The following is a 21,260-nucleotide window of genomic DNA, read 5'->3' as shown; positions in this document are numbered from 1 at the left end:
GCTTGGGCTGGTTTTAGTTGTTGTTGTTTTTTTTGTTGTTTTTTTAAGCTGAGAAAGAACCTTTGAGTAGACAGATATTAGCCTACAATATATTGTTTTCTTAGCATGAAGAATTCATATTTATAACTTGAGTTAGTAATTCTACAAAAGGTTCTTTCGGTTCTCGTTCAGTCAGTTTATATGTGAGAGCATATATGCAATACCTTGAGAGAAGGTAACACATATGTGCCCTAAATGATCTGACATGTCTCGTGTATAATCAGAAACTCTGGTCCTCTTGCTCTGAAAGAAGACCTTAAAAGACCAGTCAGCTACAGGCTCGCTTACACAAATTGACATTTTCCTACTCCGACTGACTCTATAGGATAGATAACCTACAGTGTTCACTTTACTTTCAGCAATGTTTCTGAAGCACTTCTAGGCAGGATGACATGAAAAGGAGCAAAGGGTAAAAGAACAGAGCAACCTGCATCTTTAAGCACTGGTGAGCTACGTTCCTGTCTCGTCCCTGCTAAGTTTGGAGAATGTCAAGGGGGATTTAGTCTGATAAGAAACACTAGTGCGGAACAATACATGTTTGAGGAAGATCATATATATATTTCATCAAGAGTATTCTCTGCCGGCACGGCCATGCCAAATTGGCCTTGTGGCAGTGTGGAGGAAGCCCGGTCTCTAGTGGTGCATGCAGTGGAACTGAGTTTTCCGGCTGGAGGCCCCTCAGGTTGAGAGAAAGGCAGCCATGCTGCTATAATTGGGACTGGTGACAGAAGGCAAGAGACAGCGTGATGCCAATTAACCCTCATCTGCGCTGTGTCCTGTCCAATATGTGTGATAGGTAAGGGGAAGGCTTCATTGTTAAGGGCTGTGGATTTTCCTCTTTATCAGGAGGCGTCTAAATTGCAGGTGGTTGGCTAGTTTAAACATTGCTCTGAGCAAAATCTTGGAGTGAAACTGAGCATGAATTGTGCTGCATAGAAAAGTGCTCTCTATTATTCATGAAGCTAAAATGGAGCCAGCAGAGATACAGAAGGATGTTGCAGGTTTTTCTTCTTTCACGGTTTAAATTGCTCCGCAAACACTGTTTGACATTTCAATGTGACCACCATTTCTTTCCACAGCAACATAACTGTTCTTTTATTCCATTTAAACCCACATTTCACCCTTGATACAAATCATGCTTTGTTTGATCAAATCTTAATTTGGAATTAAATAACATAACAGAATCGTTTGAATCACTTTCAGAACGTTTTTGTTTCCAGCTGAGGAACGATAAAACCATTGACAGCCAATCAGAATCCACTTCAAAGCGCGCGAAAGTTTAAAGCAGCCTGAGCTGAACGTTGGTGTGGTGTGGACACTAATATAGTTCTAGTTTTTGGTGTGAACTTGCCTTTTGAATATTTTGAATATTTTCCCCCTACGAATGGATTGGCTGCTTTTCTTTATAATTAGGCTACTCTTCCAAACTGTCAAAAAGAAACTGTAGTGCTCTGTGATATGACCGCTAACTTCACCTAATTGTCTGCACTAATTCCCTTCTGCCCCATGTACTAGAGTCGTGACCTTTACTCAGGAGACTGTGTCATGTTTCTCAAAGCTAGTACAGACTCTTCCAACTATTGCCACAAAAGAGTTTATGTGTGTGCGCACTTAAGATTTAGGACTGAGATCCACCAAATGAAAGAAAACCTGTTGTTTATGAACTTTTAGAGAACTTTAAAGCGCGTTTATGATGTTATCCTATTGTTTTGCTGTTGTAACATAATGGCTCTGAATGAGACAAAACACTAATAAATAAGCTGTTCTTCTGATCTGGTGCTTTTGCAGACCTCTGACACCATGATGTTTACAGCTTGCAATGCTTGTGTTTCACTTGATCCCCTGTGTTTAACACAAAATATTAACACATCCCAATCTTGTCATCCAAATAGTGAATAACTAACGGGACGTAATTGCATATGCTTGGAGTGCACGGTAAAATTGGTTGCGATTCCAACTAAGCTGGAAGTTCAGTTACCTCTGAAATAATTAGTTTAACTTAAGAAAGTTTAAGGTTTTAATTTGTCCCCAAAAGTGTAATAACATTCTGTTTCTTCAGAAAAGATTGCTTTCATTGGATTGAGAATATAAAACAACTAGTAGCCTACAACGATTGCTGGGGGATGAAGTGGTTAACATATTAAAAAACAAAACAAAAAAAATCTTAATATCTCACCAACAGACTAATTGAATTATGAAAATGGGATTTCCCACTTCTGTGGTGTGCAGCAAGTTTCTGTACTGAACGCCTGGGTGTCATTATTTATTACATTGAATGTAAGTTATTTATAAAGCCGAAAAAGAAAGGAATTCTCGGATGAATTCGTCTTGAATAATTCAGTTTAAAATCGTTAATCCCATACAAGGTTGTGGCAGGTTTCTCCTCTGTTCTAATGAATACTTTATCATCATCATCCCGAGTTTCAAGCTGGAAAGAATGAACAAAAAATAAATATATCGAGGCAATTTTCAAGCGCGCAATTAACACACAACAGCCGATCGCCGAAACTTTAACGAGATTTTAGAGTTATGCGGAATATACACGGATGGTTTATTGATTCTGCTAAAACCTGCACTCTTTAAAAATGTCAAATAAGCCATTAATGCAAATAAATGTTTTATAAGTTTCCGTGGCTACATATTTTATACCTATATTCTATCTTGATAAATCGACTCGAGACAATTTTTCCCCTAGAAAATATTCTGCCGAATACATTTAATGATGGAGTAGCATCATTGTCTGTGCCAGTTATCTGGACCATGGGGATTTCAAATAATCAAAGATAAAAAGACTGAGAGGCCAATCTGTCTACTTCATTCAGGATTTGTTAAATCATAAGTTACTTCACTTCTTTCACTAGGGGTTAGGATTAGACTGTCAAACGCAATTTGTCTTTCTTCCTAGTTGGTTTTAAAAAAGTTAGCACAGGCCGAGTTTGCTCATGTCTCCAGTGGCTCTAAATGGCACCAATTCCTTGTTTGACATTATGGCAAGCCATTTGAACTATTATATGTCTTTGCTGCTACTAGTAGTTTTTAATTACTAACAAGTAATCTAATGACTATATTTTCTCATGTTGCACCAGTAACTAACCATTAAACACTAATATTTATTCCAATTTGAATTGGGGATCTGTGGATCAGATTTCACTTCCCGCTAATGTATTCCAGCTGTTTCTGGTACCTATAGTAGCTATTCATTAAATACTTATTCTTTAGTATGTAAATAGATGGTGTCTATTGCATTTTTATTTTACTACTCACTGAATATTCATTATTGCCTAATTATTAGATGTGTACTGAATTTTTATAGCAACATTTAAATCTTACTGATAAGATTTTTACAAGAACTATGAATTTGCCATTCTGACTTGTCAGTAAAAAGCAATTAGTTAAATGTAAATAGTGTGATGAGAAATGTTGCTTGTAACAATCAGGATTGATATCTCATTAATAGGTAAGCATCTAATACTTATAAGTACCTATTTGTGGCATTACAAAAATACACTAGTCACTATACTGGATTACTTACTGGTAATGAAAAATACTAATAAAACTAATAGCCTACTAATAAAAGCACTAGTAAAAATTCTAATTATATTAAATAACATAAAAATAAGATACTAGTTTGTTTTAAGGGATAATTGTTAAAATGGCTTGCCATATCAGTCATTTAATGAAAAACAACGCTTCACTGACTATGACTTTAGGAGTACCGTTGAGTTAACAGTTTAGCAGTAAGACCCCTTGAGTAGGAATTTATATTTGTCACGACTGAGTGATTATAACTAGCCTACCGGGCTAAAGGACATTGTGTTGAAGGGTTCAAGTAATTGATGTATGTAAAATCATGTTGTGTGATTCCACTTGGAAAAACCTCATTCAAATAATAAATGCAACCAAATAAAACAACCCTAGTGGCCAACGTGCTTGTAGGAGAATTTCAGCACCACGGACAGCGAACATGGGGGGTTTTCCCACAAAATGACTTTATTTCTGGGGATGTGAGATCAGTAACTGAGACTTCAGATTGGGGGAAATCTGTGTACCGTGCTATTATACAGTAGTGATCACTTTCTTTAACACAGACAGAACCAGATTTCTTTCTTAAGTGAAAAGGTGCCAATCTTGCTAAATCTATGTTGCTGTGTTAGTAAGCTCTAAATATAAACTTCATCGGACTTTCGGGAAGTCTTATACGACATCAGCTTACAGAATGAAACTAATAATTAAGACATTAGTAATATTAAATTCCAAACCTAGTGTGTGGCTTTTGTGATAGCTTAACTATTCAGTTTGGTGCAACCAGAAAGTATGGAAGAAGAAAAAAACCCTTAAAAACACAGTGTCACAGTTATGAAGTATGTTGAGAAGCAGTAATAGGTCCTGAGTGTTCATGGTAGTTATTCTGCAAGGAAATGCCTTCAGTCCATATATCTGTGGAGTTGCTGAAAGTTTGGTTTAAGTCGGCGTGCCTGAATAAAGGATCGTGAAACACACCGTCAACCCAGTTTCTAAGAGTGGCCACTGGAGACTCTTGTTTCCTCTTTGTTATGTCTGAGTCTGAGTCACAGTTTGAAGAAGAGCACGAAGTTCCTTTATGCATGCATGATGAGTAATCGGCTTGGTTTAAAGACGTAGCAGTCTGTGCAAGCGACCAGATTTTGGGCTTGGCCTCAATGGTCTTTTGGCCTTGTTGAAGGTAGAACTTCGCTGTCTGGTTGTCTTCAGCGGTAAGCCTTAAACGGTCTTCGTTAAATTCATGGACATCTGTCGGGAGCTCGGATTCGTGAAAAGCCTCTTTAAAGCGGTTATCTGGGCATTCGCTGGTCTCTGAACGAGCGCGCATGACAAAGGATGGTTTCGATTCGCACTCTGAGCCATCTGACTCCACTAGATCGAAATCTTCCAGATCGCTGTGAAGTTGATCCGCATCATCCTTTCCGTGGTTGTCTGGAGCTTTGAAACAAATATTTAAACAGAATATAAAAACATGTATAAAACAATATAACGTTAAAAGTTCGTTCACACAAAGGACGGTAACGTTATAATTATAAAGTTTTAATAATCGTGCACTCTATGAAAATAGGGAAGTTCACGAGCCACGACACGACGAGGAATCACATTCAGAACTTTATTTTCCAGCCGATGAGTGATTGAAACATTGACAGCCAATCAGAATTAATTCTACTCTGAAGAGCTCGAGCATTTAAAGCGGCAGACAGTGTGCTTATAAAAAACAGAACGTTATCGTGCGCTCGTGAGGACGCTAATAGAGTTGTTGTCTTTATAGTTATCATTCTTTCTTTCTTCTTCATTGTTGCCATTGTGTTGATTTGTCTTTGAAACGTTCTCGTGTTAGGCCTATGTTCTTGTACATGTTATTTGTTGATAATAGAGCATTAAAAAAGGTTATCGTTCTTGGTGTGAACGGGCCTGAAATGTCAAACTGTAACTGCAGCGTATACAGAAGTGGCATTTGGCAATTGTGGAATCAACAACAATTTGCTTAAGTTCTGTGTAGCTCTATAGGCTATATGAACAATAACCTATCTGCAATTCAAACCAAGAGTCACATCAAAAAGCTTTCAACAAACCATTGAATACTTGTTCGGTTTTTATTGGCTCCCCCTGCGATTCGTCCATATCTTCTTGGTCATCATCGCACTCTTTCTCATCTGAGGTCTTGTTGCGTGGTGACCACGTCATCTTGTTTTCCTTCTTGAGTCTTCGCCGTGCATTGGCAAACCAGGTGGACACCTGCGTAAGGGTCATCTTTGTGATGATGGCCAGCATGATCTTCTCGCCCTTGGTGGGATACGGGTTCTTTTTATGCTCCTGCAGCCATGCTTTCAGTGTGCTGGTGGTTTCTCTGGTAGCATTTTTTCTTCTTGTGCCCACATCTACAGATCCATACCTAAATAGCATGACAAGTAGTCTGTTTAATTAAAAGTTGGATGCAGAATTGCTATTGTGAAAAAAATAGCCCATTGATGCAACCAGAATAACAATAAAGGGGTGATCATTCTTACCCATATCTGTCATACTGGTACTGTCCAATTGGGTAGTCGTAAGGGTAGTATGCAGAGCTTTGGGTGACTCTTGAATGTCCTGTTGCTACGCCATCTTTCTCACTGAGTTTACCCTAATATGAAAAGTTAAATAATTACAAAAGAGCTCAGTGATGATCTGTACCAATGAATGGGAAAACTTTCTGGACAGTGCAGGTAATGCACCCCCTAAGGAATATTATATATTGTTATTAAAACAAACCAATGAAATGCATACCAGTGGATAATATGAGGTTGAATCTGGACCATAAGTGCTGCAGGTATCATAACCATGACTCTTTGAGCAGGAGTTGCCATAGACAGCAGTAGGGATCAGGTCATGCCGGCTGGAGGCCACAAGCCTACTTTCATATACCGGGCAATAAAGCGAGTTTTGAGGAGAAGCTGCCACTCCAGAGTCCAGCAGTGAACCACTAGACTCATAGCAGGTGCTCAGAGCGTTAGAAGACATTAAAAGCTGCCAAAGAAATGACAAAGACTGTTTAGCAGAACAGTTTTCACAGCTATTTCTGCATTTAGAGTTTTATTGACTTGAGAATGAGTTAAAAGAGCAGTGCTATCCCCATTTACAGTTACACGAGTCAAATTAGTTAGAAGTAAGAAGTTTACGACAAAAAATATTTTGATTCGATGTTACAGAGTTAATGTAACATTGCATTTTGGTGATTCTTCAATTAGGGACACTTTTGACTACATTACATTTTTTAAAAGGACACTACAATATATTTATCACAAATCATGGAATAAACATTTGATCATGGCCTTGACGTCAATTTTGGAATGATGTGAGATGGTGTGGAATTCAATATTCAGGGTAATGATCTAGGATAGTAATGACATTTTTATCTTTTTTGACAAATGTCTTAGACTAGCCAAGTTAACATGTTAGCTAGCCGTGAATTTAATAATTTATTTATTAAAAGTATTTCAAAAATTATTAAAGAAACAAAATTGATATAGTTTATAAATTAAGATGTCAAATACTGTACATTATTGATGATAAGTTTGGTAATGAATGGTAGTACTAAAGCTAAGATATTCAATCATTCAAACTCTGAATGAATTAGGCTATATTTATAATCTTCAAATCTGTCATTCTGCTGTACTGGCAAAAAATATGCCTCCATGTCACATCTCATTTTCATCATAAAGAGATATATATAAAAATATGAAAATCTTAAAAAATAATAATAATAATAATAATAAAAAGTTACAGCAGGGGGACAGTGATCATTTTCAAAATTCAAAAATCAAAATTCAAGAAAAATATATAAATTCTAAAATGATATATAGTTCATATAGGGAAGGTCAAAAATAAAATGTCTCTGAATTTCCCTGATTTTAACACTTTATTATAAATTCATTATAAAGGTAAAGTTAACAGAGCTAAGTGAAGGACAAGTCCAAAATATATCAGTTCTGGCAGGTGTAAGCTTTCAACACTAAAAAGTAAGTAAAATGTATTTAAAAAATAACAATAATTAAAAAGACAGCATAAAAATGTATAGCTATTGTAATCTTTATGAAAAAATATTAAATGATTTACTTTAAAATCACCAGGTCAGAACACTTCCCCTAATTGAAGAATCACTCAATTGCATTTAATTAATATAGGCTAGACCATTCACAATTAATCATATTAACATCTGGCATCGTAAAGTGAAGTGTGGAACTGTTAAAAAAAAAAAGTTACCTGTGGTGCTGCAGGATATGAATAGCCAAACTGTGTAAATGACATGATTGTCCAGCCCGGAGGAAGCTGCAGTCCCGCTGCGGGTCATCAGTTCATCACCAAAATCTTCCATTAACTGGAGATAAACGTCCCGTTCTTGTTTCAGCTCGTCTCTTATACAAACCAACAATAATAATAGCAAAAAAAAAAAAAAAAAAAAAGGTGCAGTACGACACAGATTCAGCGTGGTGCAGCGTTGTAGTTCAAGTAAAAAAAAAAAATCATAACAAACGTCGGCTCAGTTGCAAGTTGTTTTAAACACCGGTGACGCTGACGTCACAGCGTCAGATTTAAAGGTCCAGATAACAAACGTGAATTGTCGCGAATCACGCCAAAAGTTGTTGTTCACAGAGCGGAACACTTTCTATAGCCGCTGTGTAACTTCAGAGTCAAACGATGCGCTTGTGTCCTCTCGAGGAGCCCGCGGGGTCTCGCTCACATTAATGAGGACGTGTTCGGTTTCCCTGCCCGCCAGCAGCCAATCACACATCTGACTCCAGCGCACAGACAGCTCGATCGCACATGATTGATGACCGCCCAGAAACGATTATCATAATTGCCTTTCTATGTAGTTATCAAACACTTTTGTACCATTAAATAACATTGAATTGGTTGAAGAAAAAAATCTCTTGAATTATAGCTCTACAGAAAAAAATCACAGTTTTAGATCGATATCTATCAAAAAAACCAAGGCCATAGCACAGTGCTGTGTAAATTATGGCTTACATAAACAATAACAGACTTGGTAATTACAGTAACTTTTGTTGTGGATGTAAAAAAACAAAAACAAACAAACAAACAAACAAAAAAAATTATAAATTATAGTGAAAATATGAGCAAATATTAAAGACTTAAATAGGCAGTGAGACATGTGGAAATGTTTGGTAATATTATCATTATTATTATTTTAACTTTTAATAGCAAAGAGATTCATGAGTCATCTCAGGATGGAGTATTCTCAAAACCAAATAATGTGTTTCCACAGATTTAAAAACACATTAAAAAAAAAAAACCTGAGAACCTTTATCTTCTATTTCAAAGCTGTGTTACTTAAAACAATATTTATGTGTTCTTTAATTAGAATTGACTTCCATTTAAATATAAGGATGAGAACAACCCTTTATTTTAAAGTGTCCTTGTTACAGTGATTAGGTAGTAAGAGTAATAGTAATTAACAGCATACTTAGGATTAGGATTTGGTTTAGGGTTATTGCATCTAAGTATGCCTAATTTACTGTTAATATTATAGTAAGTACATGTTTGTTTGTTTGTTTGTTTGTTTGTTTGTTTGTTTTCTTCTTAATGCCATTCCAGCATCTATGGCTATATTCATGGCGAGAACCAGTTAATCCATACACAAGTCTGTTTTACACACAAGTTGGGAGAAGGACAATTTAGAATGTTCAGTTCACCTAACCTGCATGTCTTTGGGCTGTGGGAGGAAGCCGGAGCACCCAGAGTAAACCCACGCTGACAAAGGGAGGACATACATGTAACGTGTATAACATGGACACTGTAAAATGAACGATGAAAAACATGTTTTGTCTGGTAACCTTAAAAATATGAATTCTGTCTGAATCAACCAGACAAAAACAACAATAACAAAACATTTTAATGGCTAGTTCCTTACTGGACAGGTTGGTGGAGGTCTGTTCTTAGGGATGCATTTATTCTCTTTTGGTAAAGATCTTCTTCATTTAACAAGTCTTTTTAAAGACAAATCAAAAAGTGACACTGTGAAGATACAGTTGCAGAAGAGTCACATTTTGAACCTGTATATATATTTTTGGACATCAATCAATCCTTTATCACAAACAGTACCTTAAATGTGTCTCTCAGCCCCTCCTGGACTCTTTATAGTGGCTGAGAGGTTTGGCCTGCCAGAGTTCATTTAGTATGTATAATGCATGAGCAGTGCATTTACTTAACACTTTGTTCCTGCGGTCCAGAAGTCTTTTCATTAGAGATTGAAAGACATCCCCAGTTTGAAAGCACTGTAACCACCTAATTCATTGTTCGGACTCGCAGCACATGTAACACAATTGATTACAATATTGCGGTGCAGCATCCGTGTAAAAAAGTCATGACAACTTATTTGTTTCTGCATCCAGTGAACCAGTTTATTGTATGTTTTACATGATTGTGAATCAACTTTCATTTATTTTATGTTCTGGCTTTTCTCAGTAATGGATAAAGAAAGAAAGAATTTCCAACCCAAGAGAAAGCAAGCAACAACTAAACAAAACAATATTGGAAAATTCATTAAATATTTTAGCGATAATAACATACTAGACTGAATGCTGAGCTCATATTAGATGCATATAGGCAAATATGTAATATCTTTTAGTTGTAATACTGGTAACGACTCCAAAAATATAACAAAATATTTTATTAAAAAATATATTACTATAGATATTTACTTCCAAGAAAATCTTCATTTCAAAATCTACAACCACAAGAAGGACAGTGAATTGACAAAACATGTTTGGATCTCTCTGATGTCCCCGTCTGATGTAGATCAGAATGAAACTAACAGACTGTGGGACGTCCGAGCACTGCAGGCATTTAAATGGAGCTCCCGGATGGACAGCTGCTTGATAGAGTTACATCATAATCTACTGAAATGTTTGTCTCAATGATTGAGGCAGTGGAAGATGAATGTGTGGAGACGGATGTGTTTACATAGATGAAGAGACCATCATTCATTGTTACAGGCAAATACAAATTGCCAGTCCTTTGACTGACAGGTTTTTTTGTTGGACTGGAGAAGCAGCACATGAGCAAAAGCTTTATTTCCATTCCAAACTCCAACACACTGCAGACAACAGTGCTTGTTCAATATATGAGCACTCTTCTCTTTTCATGAAACAAATTAAATGTCATTCATGTGAGTGAACACTCTTTCTTCGGTCTCCAGGGACGGTGACAGCTGTGTAAAACTGACTTACCTTCAAAACAAGAAAGGTATGAATCTCCATACAATTAACCTTCAACCTCCGACCACTTCCTTTCCATCTTTCAGTTTTTAAAACACTTAGCAGTTTCTAAAACCTTTCCTCTTTCCCTTCTCTATCTCTGTCTCTATCGCTCTTGTGCTTTTTTTGGTCCGGATGGTCCAGGTGGGACCTACTGCATGCTCTCAGGCAGACTATTGGTTCATCCAGGCAGAAAATGGAGGGTTGGAGGGGGAGGACAGGAAATGGAGTGGGAGTTGACTCTCTTCTCACACACTTTAGCCCTGAAGAGCTGCACCTTGGGGACCACTGTCAAGCGATCTCTGACACTTCATTCCCTCTCTACACAGGAACCCTCTCTGACAGACACAAGCAGGAAGAACTCCACTTATTGCTGGGGTCTAAGCACAGTTCGGCATGGAAACCTCATAGAGCTGCAAGTGCTGTAACATCTAAGAGGTCTTTTGTGAGATCAACAGAGGACTTTTGCATTTCTAAACTTCTTAGTTAAGTTCAATACACAAAACATCTGAACATGGAAAGTGTTGTTTTAGAGTAGCTTTTCCAGTAACAAGAATGCTGCTACTCTTTTTAGCGATTTCCATCATCCCAAACAATGGAAAGTAAAATTTATTTTAGTAAATCGGTTTGCTATAAATGGCTCTCTCTTATATGTAGCGCTGGAAAGTTCAATTAATTTTAGAGAATCGGTTCATCATAATCAGCTTTCTATATTATGTAGTGCTGAAAAGTTTAATTCGTTTTACTGAATCAGTTCATCCTAAATGGCTCTCTCTCATATCCAGAGCTGGAAAGTCTGATTCGTTCTAGTGAATCAGTTCATTATAAATGTGTCTCTCTTTGTTATGTCGGGCTGGAAAGTATGAAAAGTTTAATTCGTTTTACTGAATCAGTTCATCCTAAATGGCTCTCTCTCATATGTAGTGCTGGAAAATCTGATTCATTCTAGTAAATAAGTTCATCATAAATGTGTCTCTCTCTTTTACAGGGCTGGAAAGTTTGATTCATTCTAGCAAATTGATTCATCATAAATGGTTCACTCTCATGTGTAGAGCTGGAAAGTCTGATTCGTTCAAGTGAATCTGTTCATCATAAACATCCTTCACTCTTTCTCATATGTAGTGCTGGAAAATCTAACTCATCCTAATGATTCGGCTCATCCTGAAGTGCTCGCTCTCTCTGTTATAATACTGAATCAGTTCATCCTAAATGGCTCTAAATACTATGCTGGAAAGTCAGGTTCATTCTAGTCAATCAGTCTGCCAAAAAATGTCTCTCTCTCTCTCTCATTTGTAGCCCTGGAAAGTCTGATTAATGCTACTGAATCAGTTTGTAATGAACAGCTATTTCACTCTCATATGTAGTGCTAGAAATTTTGATTCATTCTAATGAATTGGTTTGCCATAAACTCTCTCTATCATGTAGCTCTGTACAGTTCAGTTCATTGTACTGAATCTGTTCGTTCTTAATGGCTCTCTCTCATCTGAATGGATTCATTCAGCTAAATTGCTTCATCCAAAGTGATCTGTCTCTTACATAATTATAATGTTAACACTTACAGTCTAGTTCATCACTATGTCTTCAATATAAATTAGGTATTATTCTAAATGAAAATGTATCTGTTTGATGTTGTCTCCCTAAAAATACACTTTTCTGTCAGAAAACTGGTTAAACTGTAAATTATATTATTGGATGTTTATTGGAAGCAATCATTGTTGGGCTTTTCTTTAAGAGGACATAGTCTGCATAGTCTGTATTGATCTTAAGATCATTCAAGACCAAAACTATTGGTTCTGGGCCTTGGTTTCTGTTTCAACATTGGCTTAACGTGATTTACCCATGTAAGACCAGCATCTAAGTGCTGCAAAAACATTCCTATCAACCCATCAGATTTAGGGTTAGGGGCTTAACACTCTTATCTTCCCTCTGCTTTTAGAAAGAGGCTGGTATTAGGCTCAGATTAGGCCTCTGGTTATATTGGAAGAATGTTGGTCCAGGATGCTGATGTCATATTTATGTATTTACATTACAAGAATACATCTATTTACTTCAGTTGCCACAATGGTGTGTGATTGTGTTTTGTTTTTACAGTTATTTGGTGTGTTGCCACAATAAAAGTAGGAAGAAAGGACCCAGCCTTCACTGAATTCACGCTAACAATCTGAAAATAGTCCTTACATCCAGCCATTGAAAGCTGGTTTATATATTTATCATCAACAGGTCTCATTTGCTTCAGTCTCATACATTTTAACTAACTGAATTTTCCAAGCCATATTTTAACCATGCTCATACTTTTTAACTGAATAAATGTAATTGTTTTCACAATTAACAAATGTATGCTCATTCTAAGCTATTTGAATGAATGCATTTTGAAATATGATTATTTAAATAAACGTTTATGCAAATTATTAATCATAAACTATTGCCATGATTTCTTACCTGTTTCATTTACTGTGTAGGACTGACAAATCACGTTAGGTTTATTAGTTGATGTCAAAACTATGTAATCGAAATGAATGGAAATTTTATATGCAATTCAAATACATAAATCTGAAATTTAGGCCAATTTTTATTTTATTTTATTTTATTTTTTAGAGTAGTTCAGCTGAATGGAACAGGTCAGGAGTTTCCAATTCTTGGAAAAACCCTTAAAAGTACAAGAATAGCAGGCTGCTAGCAGGGGCCTAACCTAAATTATTGTCTAAATGATCATGGAATTACGTTGTTTCCACTACAGGAAGTCTAATATTGAGTATCCAAGAGCTCAAAATTAAAAAAGGACGGATAAAGTTTTTAGTCTTCTCTAGACAGGGTCTGTAATTCCCGCACCTATGTGGTCTAGAGAGCGTAGACCATTCTTGTGGATTTCATTTAGTAAGGTAGTGTTAAAAATATTGTATATAGTATTACTGTGGTAATCTCTGAAGTACCTTGGAATGCAATGTACATCCCATAATCATTCAGGACTATGGTCTAGTACTACTCATATATTGCATATTTCATATATTACCATGAAGTTAAAGTCCCCAAAATGTCAGCCAGAAAGCATTAAATGCATTGATCTGAGGTAAAATCTACCAGCTGACCTGGCAATGCACTCAAGCGCACTTAACAGAGATATGCCGCATGTCTACATCTATATATATTTGTCAGTGCCTAAATCTACATCACTGTTGTTTAGTTTCATTATGAGCTCAGTGTCAAGGCGATGCTCACTAAACGCTGAAGACCAGCTCAGCGGCATCAAGCCTGATGGTGAAACAGCACGAGCAGTGAATGTCTGAGCGAAGTTACAAACCCAGTCCGGACAGCTGTGTGGAGTTCCAGAGGAACGGCTGTGGGAAGAGTATGTGCGTCTGCTTGGCTTGTTTTCCAGGCCAGTGCCACAGAGAGAGCGAGAGCTCTTTAAAGTATGCATTTCCCCGTCCCACTGAGAGCAGCGTATTCCTCCCCATCACTTCCACTTCATTACTCCCTCACCAGCCATGTATTATTCACCCACAGTCAATCCATCCTCCACTGGGACCAATGTTAGCTGAAAAACGTTTTAGCCTCTTTTACTATCTAAAGTCTGTCCTGCGTTCTCTCGCTCTATCTTTCTCTCTCTCTTTCTCGCCTTCTCTGTATTTCTTTATCTTTTGGCCAAGTCCAAAAACCATATAACAACAGCTTCTTTTTCGGTTGAAAATAGAAATGATAAAAACTAGAATAAATAATGGTTCATGCTCGGTTCGTGGTTTGGATAATTTAGGGGAGACCAGTGTTGGTTGGTAGAGGGTTAACTTATGATTCATACTTGGTCTCATTAATTCTCTAAAGATTACATTAATATGTTGATATTGATAATTTTACTTTTTTTTTTTCTTTTCTGACAGAACAAACATTAATATACCACGACTAGTCATCTAAGTAGTTAAAAGTGTTAAAGCTATTGTAAAAGATTTCAAAAATAGTTAAATTATGTCAAATGAATAAAGATCAGAAAAAATAAATGTCAGATAAATGTTTAAGTGGAGTTAGTGTTTTTTTTTAATTCAATTTTCAGTTTGTGCCAACCATCCACGTACTGGATTTGTTTGGCACAACAGCAAAACAAACCTCATGAATACACATAATCTATAAAATATTTTGCAGAATTAAATGTGCCTCTTTTTAAAACTAGTTATCTTTCTATGAATTTTAGTCCGCTGGAGCTATTTGACAAAGAATGAAAACTCTGCCAATCAGCCCCGGTCTCTTCTAAAAGATGCTTTTATATAAAAACAAATGTTGTTTGCAGTACAGCTGCTGCTAGTTTACTGTCAAGCACATCTTAACCAGAAAATTGAGTGAGTTTCCTTTAGTTGTGGATGTGAAGGGGTGGAAAGAGTAAAATATCACACGCTGAATTCAAGCGCCACCGTCTGGCCAATTTGAGTAATGTGAGTGCAGAATATTACAGATGATAATCGACACAGTTTGACCCTCCTGTCATCAATTTATGATTATAGGTTAAACAAGGTTAATACAGTTCATCATATTATTATTAAATGAGCATCCTTTTTGAGGAAAAAAATATGTCAGGTGATACAGAGCAACAATCTTAATTCAAACATCTTAATGTGAAGAACGTGACAAAATTATTCATTGTTGAATTTCTGTGGTAATTATGTGTGCTCTAGTAGAGAGAGTGTGAGATGCCACGGGTGGTTTGCAGTGATGGAGAGGAAACAGAGGAACACACAACCTCTGTCTGAAGAAGAGAAAGCAGCCACACTGAAGAACCAATATGTGATTGTAGCATGGCATATGATCAATAGACCTTTAATAGTCTACATTTACACTACTGTAATCAGCATTTGAACCACACACTCTCACTTTCCCTCTCTCCAGCACTTACACACACACACAGGCACTCTCGGTATACGTCACAGTGACATATGGCAATATTATTATTTGTTTTTTTGTTTGTTTGTTTGTTTTTTGTCCAAAAATTGAATGCTGTACAGTTGTCAGAAAGCATTTATTGATGTGCAGCTTAGGTACCGCATTCATTGGCTATATGTTTGTGAAATTAGAGATAAAATAAAATGCCATAATTATTTTTTTTTTTTCACTGGGATATGATAATCCATTTTATATCTTTATGAGGTCATATGTGTTTTTTTTAACTATATAAAAACACACAGTGTGTCATCCATTTATGACATTAGTTTAAATAAATCAACCATTCATTATTTAAATCAATGATCTTTAATTGAAATCCTAACAAATTATGGCTGTTACCTATAAAATCAACCTCAAATACAGTAACTGAAAAGATACCAAAACAATAAACACTTCTAGATTGTCTTTTTTTTTTTTTTTTCATCAAAACACATTTCATATTACCTGCACATTTAAACAATGGTTAATGGTTAGACTGTAACCATAACTATGCATAGATAGGTCTAGAACAGACTAATATGAATTATATTAAATGTTACAATACAGGTAAATATACCAGAGGATCGCAATACTGGGCCTTCACTAATTAAACTATCACTTTAGACATTTTGACCCATCCTTACTTAATTTCTGACCCATTCACTAATTTTAATCACAATCAATCTATCATAGTGATGAACTTCCTGAGCACATAAAAGCACTGTAATACTACAGATGCTGTATAGAGGACACTGACATACATATAAGACCCCCCAGACACAGACCACCAAAGTCTAGACATCCGTCCCACACACTCTCAATGCTTCAGCCTCCATTTGGTCATCCTTCTCCTCAATGATGGGGTATCCCATGACACTAATGATTCTCAAATTATTTGGACAACTAGCGGACAGCTTGTCAGCACACCATTTGATCCCTGCATCGCTTTTAGACCGCCCAGTTATACATCTGTTAGCCTGTGATAAGAAAGTGGCCCATAACCTTGGGGCAGCAGTGCGTTCTGCGGTGCTTTTTCTTTTTTTAACGCAGTACTGAGTCATTGATGGGTGGGTAAATTACCTGGTGTTTGTCTATTGACCTCCCTCAGAGACAGACAGCAGTCAATACCGCTCCACTTCTCTCTATTCCCAGGAGGGTCACTATGATTCGAGAGTAGCGTTCCTCTGAGAATGGGCTGATATCTATAGTATTCTTTATCCATTCCAGCCCTAGAGCGCATAGAGAATCAGGTGAAAGAGAAACAGGACACCCGCCAACTGTTTATGTGACCAGTGGCTGGGCCAGTCACAAGCTGGCCGGGGTTAATATGGCCCACTTGACTCAATTACATAAAGCACTGACTGGGGAAGGGATGAAAGGATGATCAAATGACACTCTTTCACTCCAGAACGTAGAGAAAGCAGCATTTTAAGGCATCATATGTGCGCTCCCAATGCAAAACCTGCTCCAAAAGGAAGCATAAGATCCTATACTTACACTGTAAAAAGTGATAAGTTGACTTAACTTAAAAAAATTGAGGAAACCCGTTGCCTTGAAATTTTTAAGTAAATGATAATAAAAAAAATAAGTTAATTGAATTGTCAAGTTCACTTAACTTTTTTTAAATTATTATTATGTGGTTTCCTCAATTTTTTTAAGTCAACTTATCACTTTTTACAGTGTAGGAAAGAAAGCAATACCACAATGCAAACTCAGCTCAAAAAAGAAAGAAGAAGTGCAAAATTAAAATTCATAAGTCATTTGAAATTCAGCAACAAAATAGATCAATCTAAATCTAACTTTTATGCATGCTGTGTCATTATAATTATAATTTTACGTATTTAGTTTAGCAACATGCTAAAACTATTATAGTAGAAAAAAAATATATATATATATATTTACCAAAGTATTTACCAAATGAAGCACAATTTTTAGATTACCTGACATATTTAAAGTGTACGAGATCCCTTGTGGAAAAGAAGTACACTTAAGCAAACTTTTAAAAAGAGCACTTATGGAAATAATATTTAACATACTTCATTTAAAATGTATATTAAATGCAATACTCTAAACATCAGTACTTTTTGATCCACTTAAGTAGGACTTAAGTACAGCTTTATATGTAATTTCATGCTTAAGCATACAACCAAACGTATTGACAATAATTTATTGTAAACTAAAACATACTTTAATGTCATTTCTATTGAAACTTGGGTAACACTTTATTTTAAGGTGTCCTTGTTACACACATTACATGCACTTACTATTATAATAACAATAAATTAAGCATAATTGCATACAAGCAACCCTAAACCAAACCCTAATCCTAATCCTAACCATATAGTAAGTACATGTAGTTAATTAATATTACTCAGTACTTAAATGTATAATTACACTGTAACAAGGACACCTTAAAATAAAGTCAAACTTCTACGTAATGTATTTCAATATATTAGTAACTACACATTAGTACATATGAAAGATGATAACTAAATGTAATAGTATTGAATAGTTCAAATGAGCTAAGATTATAATCAAGTACTTCATATTTACTTTAGTATGTTAGTCAACGCTAAATAAGTCAAAATAAATAAATGTACTTTAAAGCACAACAAAAGATTATTAAAACATAATGATTTACTTTAAAGTAAAAAAAGTAATTTATATTATTACTTTTTAAAAGTGTACTTCAGTGTGTTAAGAAAAATCATTATTTTAATAAAATATTAAATAAGTAATGAAAGTATACTCTATTTAACTACACTTAATTGCCCTTTTATTTGATTATTATATTATCTACAAGTAGAGTTTTTTGGTTTTTTATATACTTTTAAAATTTGAAGTGCACTACAAGTGCAGTTTCGATACAATTACATGATGGATGGGGTTACATGGGTTGCATGATGGATGGAACAACCTTGTCTCATTAGAAGTCATCATTTTTACAAGATGCATGGCCAAATTTTTAGTCTTTTCATATAATTTTGCTGTCAAATAGAAATCAATCTGTCCATCACATCCATATAAAAGTCTCACATCTCACATAAGACAAATGCTTATGAATAGTAGCTCCAATTGATTAATAAGGCTGATGGACACCCAGAACACATGCTGACACCCACATAAGAATAATCACAGTCTTTGTGGTCAGCGAGCTTTGTGACGGCTCCTGCGCAGACAGACATACTGACAGCCGTCAGATAATTCCCACCCTCTCTTTGTAATGAGCAGAATAATGGCTGGTTTAAACACCGAACCCAAACAGATGAGTGCCGTTTACATTAAAGCACAATCCCATTAGTCTCTCTTTAATAAATGACCTATTCCTGTACGGTGCGGGGGGCGGCGAGGGTGCGCCCATCTTCTGCTGATAGGGGCAGAGCTTAATGAAATGGTCTTTTGTGCGCTTGGTTGAACTCATTTGATTTTTTTCTCCCAGCAGACTTCCTGTATCCTGTGATAAGTCCTCAAACCACTGAAGCCTATAATGACTCCATTACCGAGACCCCCGCCAGACTGTGTGTGTGAGAGAGAGACGGAGAGAGAAAAATATAATGTGTGTGTGTGTGTATCCCATTATCAAGTGTAATCATTTTGCAGTCAAGCTGGTAATGAGGTGTATTATTGGCCAACATGATAACATACACACACAAACACCTCCCACACTTTAAATTCACACCAAAACATACATTTAAATATATATAGTCTTACACACACACACACACATATATATATATATATATATATATATATATATATATATATATAGGTAAAAGCCTAGTAATTATGCTAAGGCGAAGTCTCCACCTTCTACAGTGGAAGACACAGAAGGTCAATTGCTGCTTAATTTTCTTTTTGCCTCCTGAAGCATGAAACATGCATATGCAAACACTTACTCCCAAACACACACACACACACACACACACACAAACTAATGAATTCATCCAAGTCCTCACTAGCATTGACTTGTCACAACTAACCTTGTTTCGTGCAATTGCAATTACCACACGGTGAGGAGTTTCCGCAGCCTCAGGGAAAAATCCATACTGCATTTCAGACGCATCAAACTTGAGGTACATTAATCTTTAACACTTTATGTCCAACAGACGTTTATTTTTCCACTTAATTCCCACATTAATGACTTTAAACATCTACATGATAAGCACTATATGAAAATGTGCCAGGGGGATGCAAAGAATGACATTTCTTGTTAAAAGAGCTTTTCAAAAAAATTTAATTCAATGAATTAAAAATGTTTCTCAGTATATCTGTGTTCTCATACATTACTAGTGGGTAAAAAGATTACAAACTTAATTCAAAGTCAATATTTTTTGGACAATTTAATGATTTACATTGGCTTCAGTAACAATATAAAAGCCAACTGTTTTATTTTGATTAATTTTCCACTTTTCCTCACGCAGTATAACCAGTAATTTATACATGAAAATATACATTACTTTTACATTGTAGAATCATCATATTAGGAATCATCATTATTTTAAAAAAAAATAGTTTTAACAAATGTAGTTTGAATTTAAAAATAGTATATAGCTAAATAATATAAAAACTATGGTATTTGTTATAAAAATGGTAGCCTTTTTCTTATAAATATATTTGTCAGTTTTGTTCAGCATACTTTTTCTTACACTGTTCTTTATACAAGATCATATATGATCTTGTATAAAGAACTTTGTAAGAAAAAGTAGGAAAATGTGATGAACAAAATTGACAAATATATTTATAAGAAAAATAATCTTTATAAGAATCTTCATATTTGGGGTCTTTGTTGTGAAAAATATTGAAAACTTCTAGTTTACTTTGAGACAAAAAAAGTATATGGTTTAAAAAATGTGTGTGTGTGTGTGTGTGTGTGTGTGTGTGTGTTAATAAAATTTATACTGTGTAGTTTATATGCTAGAGACCTGTAGGCTGTTTATGACTGCTTGATTTGACACATTCATATGGATTACCTTTAAAGGTTTCTGCATTTTATAACAGTTTGAAACAAGGCTGAATCAATAAGAATTTAGAGACTTAACTATTCATTTTATAGTTTATGGCATGAATCTACAACATTTCTGCCAAATAGTTAGTATAGTTAGTGTTTCTACACTCAGGGAAAAAAAAGGTACAAAAAGCTGTCACTGTGGTGATATAATGTATAAAACCTTTTGTACCAAATGCTACATATTAGTATCTTAAATGTACATATTAGTAACTTTTAAAAGGGAACTGCACCAGTAACAGTTGTGTACCTTTTTTCTGTTATAGTAGAGTTATATGAAGTAGAGTTTCTAGTAAAATTGTGGTAAAGTTTTTAGTGCAATATTTACTCTCTCAGGAACACCTCAGTGGAGTCTATACTGTTCAAACTGAATGTTGTGGTGGGAGTTCAGCTTCAGATTCACAGCAGCATTAAAAGGACTCAGCATTGCCAGAGAAACCCTAGAAGGACGGCAGAAACTCAACCACATGCTGCAAGCACAGGGGACGAGGATTAGGATCTCACCAGCCTTGTTAGCATTGAATGTAAATCTT

General features: G+C 35.7%; 1 protein-coding gene and 1 long non-coding RNA gene across 2 annotated transcripts; one reads left to right on the top strand and one right to left on the bottom strand.

Moving 5' to 3' along the window:
- Window positions 1-911: 911 nt before the first annotated feature.
- Window positions 912-11,665, top strand: LOC131525965 (uncharacterized). Its single transcript, XR_009267335.1, has 3 exons — window positions 912-1,040; window positions 10,760-10,806; window positions 11,147-11,665. It is a non-coding gene; the product is annotated as an uncharacterized LOC131525965 (long non-coding RNA).
- On the bottom strand, window positions 3,967-8,298 carry irx4b (iroquois homeobox 4b). Its single transcript, XM_058753988.1, has 5 exons — window positions 7,804-8,298; window positions 6,328-6,567; window positions 6,072-6,184; window positions 5,637-5,956; window positions 3,967-4,998 (listed from the first exon to the last, which is right to left on the bottom strand). Exons 1-5 carry the CDS (start codon window positions 7,846-7,848, stop codon window positions 4,394-4,396), a joined length of 1,323 nt encoding a protein of 440 aa, XP_058609971.1. The 5' UTR covers window positions 7,849-8,298; the 3' UTR covers window positions 3,967-4,393.
- Window positions 11,666-21,260: the final 9,595 nt, after the last annotated feature.

Source organism: Onychostoma macrolepis, chromosome 19 (genome assembly GCF_012432095.1).
Source record: "Onychostoma macrolepis isolate SWU-2019 chromosome 19, ASM1243209v1, whole genome shotgun sequence".
Classification (NCBI taxonomy): Eukaryota; Metazoa; Chordata; class Actinopteri; order Cypriniformes; family Cyprinidae; genus Onychostoma; species Onychostoma macrolepis.
This window is presented reverse-complemented; position numbering and strand designations above follow the sequence as displayed.

Excerpts from the sequence above, each read along its gene's own strand:
- irx4b (XM_058753988.1), bottom strand. The coding sequence starts at position 7,848 with ATGTCATTTACACAGTTTGGCTATTCATATCCTGCAGCACCACAG. Across the intron at positions 6,568-7,803 it reads CATATCCTGCAGCACCACAG|CTTTTAATGTCTTCTAACGC; the intron begins GTAACTTTTTTT and ends TTTCTTTGGCAG. Across the intron at positions 5,957-6,071 it reads TACCAGTATGACAGATATGG|GTATGGATCTGTAGATGTGG; the intron begins GTAAGAATGATC and ends CATGCTATTTAG.